Source organism: Lipotes vexillifer, unplaced genomic scaffold, assembly GCF_000442215.2.
Source record: "Lipotes vexillifer unplaced genomic scaffold, Lipotes_vexillifer_v1.1 scaffold253, whole genome shotgun sequence".
NCBI classification, from domain to species: Eukaryota; Metazoa; Chordata; class Mammalia; order Artiodactyla; family Lipotidae; genus Lipotes; species Lipotes vexillifer.
The window spans coordinates 639,349-647,648 of NW_006780322.1; the positions used below are offsets into that span (position 1 = coordinate 639,349).

Consider the following 8,300-nt stretch of genomic DNA (forward strand, 5'->3'; position numbering starts at 1 on the left):
CACTCTTTCTGTTTTCTCTTTCTAAGGTGGGCCTTAATGTCCTGGTTCAGAAAGCCAACAAGTTCACCCCGGCCACCCGCCTTCTCGTCCAGAGATTCGTGCCGTTCCCTGCCGTAGGTAAGCCTTGCACAGTGAGGAGTGTCTGTGCGTGTGTGCACAGGCATGCATGTACCACCTGTGGGCGTGTGGGGCGGCCAGGCTCTGGGGGAGCTGGATGGCCCCTCCACACCTCTCCTGACACTGGGTGGGGGGTGTCTCCCGGCTGGGGCGACTGGAATAAAATGTGTATAGGTAGAAGAAAGGGTGACTGGGGCGCCACTGACCAACTCTGTGCCTGAGATTCTGTTTTTAGCACAGGGATTCTTAACTGGGGATCCCTAGACCCCCCAAAGGGTCAGCAGATAGAATGCAGTAGATCTCGTGGACTTGGTTGGGGAAAATATTTATACTAACCTCTAACTGAAATTTAACATTTCCTTCCATTATGAATGTAGGCAACAAATCACAGTAATAAGGGGGACTTGTGTCTGTCACCAGTAGAAATCACAGATATTTTCATGTCACATTACAGTTGTTACAAAGATCTTAAAATATCATTTATGCTCAACACTAATTCAAAATTATATTTAATAGATCCACCAGTAGATCTTGTCTTTTAATTAATTAGTTTAAAATCACATCTATTACTGTATCACAATTGAAAAAATATTTTGATAACTTATTTCAATACAATCCCTTTGTAATCCTACATATTTTGTTTTATGCACTTAGAGACATTATTTGGGGAGGGGTGCATAAGGCCTCACCAGCCTGTCACAGGGGTTCCTGACGCAGAGGAAGGTTTAAGCCTCCTGCTAGTCTGGTGCTCCAAGCCCTTGTGTGGTGGGCCCTTTATGTTTCAGGGGCCTCCAATCATATTCAGGTAACTGTGCGTGTACGTGTGTGTGTGTGTGTGTGTGTGTGTGTGTGTGTGTGTGTGTGTGTTCGTAGGGGCTTTCGCCTGCTTTCAGCGAGTCTTTGCTGGTCTTGGAGCCCTGAGCTTACAATAGGTGCCCCAGGCCTGGGCCCTGAGATCCCACAAAGCCCAGCCTGGCTCTTAAGAAGCCTACACCTTATTTGGAGAAAGGGCACAACAGTGAAAATTTTTTTTAAAATACACAACACTGACACTGAAAGAAACACAAGGCTGACCACCATTAGTCATCAAAAGAGAAGGAGAAGCAAGTGCTTGAACCATGACACTGAGTTCCCCATCTCATGCCAAAAGACAAAGCTGGGGCAGGCCCAGGAGGGGCATGAGGTCCCATTACCTCCCTGGTACCAAGGCTCAGCCTGAAGAGCCAGGCATGAGACCCAAGCTCATGGTCCCAACCCTATTCTTCATCTCCAGGGCTCAGCTTCCCCATCTGTAAAATGGGGGCACCAGTACCTACCTTCCTACAGTCTTGAGCTGAGGATCAAATGAGACCACAGACCAGTTCCATTCATAGGAAAGTGCTTTGAAGCACCTGAAAAGCCCCTGTGAGTAGGTGGGAGATCATTATTGAGCAGCCCCACCTCCTTGTGGGCCCAGAGGCTAATGAACTCCCAGGACCAACCACCTGGCTGATCCTCAGCCGACCCAGATAATTGCTATAGCAACTCCACACTTTTAATGAACTCTCAGCTATTTCTGGTGTGGGCCATTAATGGAATAACTCTTTAGATCTGACTTTGTTAAGGGGCCTAATTGAGTGAACACAGCTGCGGATCTTGCGTTCCTAGCCATCCTGAGCTGGAGGGTCAGATGCAGCCTGAGGAGGGGGCAGCTCTCAGCTGCACTGGACTGGATTTTGGTCTCAGCTGAGATGTAATCTGTCCTTGAACCAAATTCAGATAAGGACTCCACCAGGGTACCATTCCAGCCTTGCTTGGCCAGACGTCTTGCTGTGTGACCTTGAAAGTGGTCTTAACCTCTCTGGGGGCTCTCTCAGGAGGAGGGCCCCTGCTTTCAGGTTTGACCCATTCTGCCCCCCCTCCCACCTGAGACTTTCTGACCTGTCCCTCTTTGGGCTCCAGCCGATTCCTCTCCTGTTTTCTTGTCAGGGAGGAGCTGCAGCCCCTCACGTTGGTCCAGCCATTATGGAGGGTCTTGCAATCCTGCATATCCCTAGCCAGTTGCTCAGGGTATACACGGTGTGGTTTGCAGCCCTGATAGTCCTTGCTCGCCAGGATCCTGAGAGCAGTAGGCCCTTTCTGGCTGCTTCCTCAGGCCCACTGCCCAAGTCCTGGCTGTGTGCCTGCCTGCCTTCCACCCACTGCCCCTGTCTCTCCTCCTCCACATGCGGGCTTCCATCTCTCTGGCCCCCAGTGTCCATCCCAGGCCCACCTGCAAATGGGCACTTACCAGCCCCCTGGCTGGACACTGACACAGTGGTGTACAGGGGGAACAGGCATGCACCTCACCCCCCAGGGGCTTAAAAGCCCTCTAGTCCTCTCAGGCCACTGACTAGTCCCTGCACTTGGCCTCTCTGCACCTTATCCCCCAGGGCCTCCAGCCGGACAGAGCATCTGTTGGCCCAACAGCACACTGGCAGGGCCTAGGTCCCTCGAGGTGTCCACCTCTGCTTCCCATGGCAGGCGAGACCAGACTGCACCAGGCCACCATTAAGGCCACTGAGAAGCTTGCTCAGGACTTGCCTTACCTTGTAGAGGGTCCTTTGGCCCTCTGGCCCCGTGGCCTGGTGGAGAGACGGGACTCACGGGGCCCTGAGTGCACACGGGGAGCAGGTTGATGCAAGTGGAAGTGATCAGATGAAGCCCTGGTAGTTGGGGGTGGGGGCGGGGGGGTGGTGGAGCAGAAGGGGGTCTTCGGTTCAGGGGAGAGCAGGTCCTGGAAGGGCCCGTGTGCCCTGTGCTCAGCAGCCACACCCCTCCGCCCTCTCCCCTGGAGAGCAAGGAGGCTCCTGGGGTCAGCTACTTCTTCCCGCTGCTCTGTCCTGTCCTGCTCTAGCTTGAAGTCCGGGAGGTGCCCCACTGCTGCCCAAGAGAGAGGCTCGAGACCTCCGGGCACAGGATGCCTGATTCCTGCACCTGATTCGGCCACTCCGACCGCTCTCTGGCTTCAGACCAGACCCTGTTTCAGCCCTTTCCAACGGGGGCCTCTGTGAGAGTGGCTGCGGGCCTCCCGCGGGTTTGCAGAGCCCGGTGCGTCAGCGGCCCACGGCTCTCCACGTCTCCCCCGGCAGGCCTCTCTTCCCCCTCAGTTCTCCTCATTCTCTCTCTGGGAGGACCCTCTGGCAGGGTGAGCCATCCCCATTTTACAGAAGAATAGACATTCAGGCTTGCTGAAAGTTATCCTTAGCTGGCCAAAGCCCAGGCCTCCCAGGCTCGGGCCAGGGCTGCTTCAAGTTCACCTGGATACCTCCTTCACCCCTGCAGGGAGAAACTAGCTGAGGGATGTGGTCCAGAGGCAGCTGGGGCTCCTCAGCACCCACCAGGAGCGCTCCACCAGTCGGCCCCTGGCTTTTCAGCTGGGGTTGTGTGCACGTGTGTGTGACTGATGTGTGTGCATGCATGTGTGCTGGTACCTGGGAAGCCCCGAGGATGCTCACTGCAGCCAGTTCTCTCCCTCAAGGTGGTTTCAGAGCCTTGCTGTGCCCTAGTCTAGAACAGCAATCATGTGGGAAATCTCAGTTTCTATTTATACATGGAGATGTTAGGAAAGACGGTGAGCCCAGGAGCATGTGTGCTGGCATTGGAATTGATTGGGGACTGGTAATTAATCTGTTTAGACCTTAATTAATTCTTCAGTTCTTTCTTATTTGTGGACTGTCACGCTTAATTGTGTTCAGGAGTTCGAGCTCCGAGCAGGCCCTCCATTAATTGATGTGTGGTTGCTGTGAGGTGGAAGTTAATGGTTTGGGGAGCTGGGCAAACAGTGTAATTAAAGGTCAATCGAGGAGCCATCGGAAAAATACCCCTGCCCCCAGGTCCAGCCACCAGTCTCCATGAGCGGAGTCCATTCCAGGGGAGGCAAGCTCCACAAACAGCCTTCTCGTGAGGCCTTGAGGTGGGAGCTGGAGGAGTGGCAGGCAGGATGGAGTGGCAGGTCCCAGGTGCCATGATGGGGCACCAGGGAGAGGCACAGACTTATCTTGTGAGGCATGGGCAGGGCGGGGGCTATGAGCTGGAGCTGAGGGCACGGCTGGTTACCCAGGCCTGTCTGTGCATGTGGCGGTGAGGGCCGGACAGGAAGCTCTGAAGGTTGCCCCCAGGCTGCCTGACTGGATCCACGTGCAGCAGGGGGCAAGCCGCGTGTGTGCTAATAAAGAGCCCCATCTGGGCCTGAGCTCCCGGCAGGGGAGGCCTGAGCTTCAGCGCCGCTGGCCAACTCCTTGCACAGGGAATAACCTTCCTGCATGGACCGGAAATGGCAGCCTCATCATTCCTTTGTGGGAAGTGACTTCACCCTGTGCTGTTGGCAGCAGTCCCTTACATTAAATGTCACAGCTCACTTCATCGCCATGAAGGAGTCTCTGTGTCCAGAAGTGAGTCTGCTCCTCGGGGCGTCTGGGCAGTCTTTGGGAGCGGTCTTCTGCTCGTTCACACCAGTGTGCTCCACCTCTGCCCCCATCTCCACGCTTCCCTTCACGCCCAGGCCATGGGTCTTCCTGGCATTGATTCCCCCTTCACTTTACCACTCTTCCCCTGGTGCTCAATCCACCCTGCTTTCTTCACCCGGGAGGTGGCCCCGGCAGTGTCCCTGAGCCTCAAGGGTCAGTCCCCAGGCCTCACCTCCTCCACCCTTCATACCTGTGGTTGGAAGACAGCAGAGTGCACCTGCGTCCGCTGTGTCCTGGGCCTCGTGATTTATGCTCCTTGTGTCCAGGTCAGTGGTACTTAATGTGGCGTCCACAGCACTTAGGCCATCCTGGAGGCCCTCAAGCTGCTTCCTGGACCTGGCCGTGCTCTTGCTCATAGCCCATCACACTATGGTCAACGTTGTGACTTCCCTCCTGCCCTCTTGCTGGGCCCCAGGCCTTTGCACAAGGCCCTGCTTGACTGGAGTGCCCGCTCTTGCCCACTACCTCAGTTCCACACTCTGCCTTCTCTTGGTTGCCAGGCCTTCGTTTCTCACTTCAGACATCACCTCCTCCAGGAAGCCCTCCCTGGTAGCCCCAGTCAGGGTTAGACCACAGCACCCTGTGTGCCTATGTCTATCCTGGAACTACCCATTTTGTCTCCAAGTCTCCTTCCCTCATCAGATTCTGAACTCCCCAAGACAGGGACTAGACCTCATTCATCACCAACCCCCGACCCCCCTCTGTGCTTGCCACCCAATGTTCAGTGTGGGTTTGTTCAGTGAACAAATGAATGCTTTAGTAGAAATGGTTTGAAATTGGGCGTCCAGTAGTAAAACCCTACCCTGATGACACTGGTGACCACATTCTGTGGCTGCTTGGACATTTATTCTGGGTTTTTTTTTTTTTTAAATGCAGAAGTATAGAGGTGCTGAGACCTGATTTGACCAGAGTACTTAGGATAACGATCCAGAGATTGTGTGGGCTGTATGCTCGGAATAGGTCTGCCGTGTGGTGTGCGGCTCTGAGGCTCCCTCTGACCTCAGCTGCATTATTAGAGATAGAGTGGCCAGAACAAAGGAGTCTGTTTAGTTCTGGATCCCACACGTCCAGACTAGCACTGATAAGTGGAGCCAAACAAGAGTAGCAGGATCTTCTGAAAAACTGACCGTCTGTGAATGGAATGAGCTGCCTGACCCCTGGGTTAGGGAAGTGTCTGAGTAGTAGCCTGGTCCAAAAATCTGAGAGGGGCACTTATGTGTGAGCAACTCACCTGTTCTGGGCAGCTTGCCCAGGACCTGGCATATACATAGTAGGTGCTCAGAGAATGCTTACTGAATGAATGGCCTTCCAATTCAGATATCTTATAATTCCTGAAATACAGAAGGCAGAGAAGTCCAGAGTCGGAGGAGGTGGAGAAGCACGAGGCAGGGGAGGAGGGGTTATAAATGTGGAAGGAGCAGGCCTGGTTGGGGTGGGCCAGGCCTGCTGGGGAAGGGGGAGGGGAAAGGGCATGTTGGGGCCTTGAATACTAGCTGAGAGTTGGAGCTTTATCTTATGATTAATGGGGGACCACTGAAGAATCTCCAGCTAGGGAGTAGCTGTGATAAAAGGGTGCTTTTCAGAAGATGAATGTGTTAGCAGGAGTCTTTTATTCGGAGATCCCTAACTTCAGAGTCAGCCTATACCTAAATCTACAGGCTAATTTTTCAATCCAGAAATTCCCAGTCCTGAGTTTGTGACACTTCAGTATAGGTTGTGAAACTCCCCCCCCAAATTCTCAAGCTATTTGAAAGAAAATCTGTACCATATAGCACTGCCTCTCAGGCAGAATGGTGGGGAATATCATGAAATCAAGGAAATATTAAGGTGTACATCCCCATCTGATAACCATCACGTCCCTAAAGACAGAGGGGCTATATAGTCTGGTGCGATTCGAGTGTGTGTGTGTGTCTGTGTCTGTAAGGTGATGATGTACATACGTGTCAGCTTGTAAATACATAGACCGTGTCTGGCAGGGACATGAGAATCTGGCTAGAGTGGTTGCCTCAGGGGAGGGGAGTGAAACTAAATTAGAAGGAGACTTTTTTTTTAATAAATTTATTTATTTTATTTATTTATTTTTGGCTGCATTGGGTCTTCATTGCTGCGCGTGGGCTTTCTCTAGTTGCAGTGAGTGGGGCTACTCTTTGTTGCGGTGCATGGACTTCTCATTGCTGTGGCTTCTTTTGTTGCAAAGCACGGGCTCCAGTCGCGTGGGCTTCAGTAGTTGTGGCTCACGGGCTCTAGAGCGCAGGCTCAGTAGTTGTGGTGCATTGGCTTAGTTGCTCTGCGGCATGTAGGATCTTCCTGGACCAGGGCTCGAACCCGTGTCCCCTGCATTGGCAGGTGGATTCTTAACCCCTGCGCCACCAGGGAAGCCCAATCCTAACTTTACTTTTTATCGTTTACCCTTTTATGTGATTTGGATTGTTTGTACCTATAAAATAAAAGAGAGGGAGGAAGTGGAGTCTGGAGAACTTTGTTCAATGTCAACCTGGAGGCTCAGGTCTCCTGGGGTCCACTAGAGTGTTTTTGTTTTTGTTTTAATAAAAATCATTCTATTTTTTTTTCTGATAATACATGATTGTGATATAAGTTAAACAATCACCCTCCTCTCCCCAGAGGTACCTATCCAATTTTCCCAGCACCACTTATTGAAGAGGCTGTCCTTTCTCCACTGTATATTATTTTTTTTTCTGATAATACATGATTGTGATATAAGTTAAACAATCACCCTCCTCTCCCCAGAGATTAGTTTGGTATATATCCCTCCAAATTCAAATAAACATCTAAAAGTGTAGAAATCTCTGCCTAGTTATTGTGTCTATCTATAATATAAATATGCCTATATAAATATATATCTAATACAAATGAGATCATACTGTGTATACTGTTTGTAAATCACTTTTTAACCTCACAGTAAATTTTGGATGTCTTTCCATGACAGTCATAAAATCCCAACTTATCCTTTTAACAGCCACAGTAACTCATTCTGTGGCTGTTTTCTAAAGATTATGAAATATTACTTCAAACACATGGAATGTTATAGAAAATAGAGAATAAACTATTAGATGTACCCAAAGCCTTCTGTGCCCTCTGCCTTTTTGATTCTGGTTTCCTCCTTCTCTCTTGAGGAAGGCTGTTGACTTGCATCTTCCCCATTTGTGTTTTTATATTGTATATTATGTGTATATACCATAAACCAGAAATTGTATTGTTTGTGTGTTAAGTTTACATTAACTGTGTTGTGTTGTACATATCCTTTTAAAACTTGCTCGTCATTGTAGTTTTGAGATTTATGTGTGTTAATACATACGCATTCATCTCAGCTGCTGTAGGCTGCGTGAGTCTTCCACAGACTAACTGGGGACATCTAGGTTGTTTCCAGTTTCTCACTATTATACGTAGTACGGCACCAGACAGCCTTATACACATGTCCATGTGCACATGAGTAGGAGCTTCTCCAGGCCAGAGGTTTTCAAACAACCACCTGGGGAGCTTTAAAAAGAAATGCAGACATCTGGGTCCTACCTCAGATTTAGTTCCAGTTGTGCAGCCAGTGTTGAGAATCAACAGTCTAGGGTCTGTACCTAGAAGTGGAATGACCATGTCAATGGGAATGCCCATCTCTACATTTACCAGATGAGGATACTGGCTTTTACTCTGCCTGCAAGTTTTGGATTTTTGTTTCCCTAC

At 50.7% G+C, this 8,300-nt stretch overlaps 1 protein-coding gene across 1 annotated transcript in view; it reads left to right on the forward strand.

The window, feature by feature from the left end:
* SFXN5 (sideroflexin 5) overlaps positions 1-8,300 on the forward strand; it is a 116,040-nt gene that overhangs the window by 75,854 nt on the left and 31,886 nt on the right. Inside the window, exon 9 of the mRNA XM_007453426.1 lies at positions 27-117. Within this exon, the coding sequence (XP_007453488.1) occupies positions 27-117 (91 nt within the window). The remainder of the gene's footprint in view (positions 1-26; positions 118-8,300) is intronic.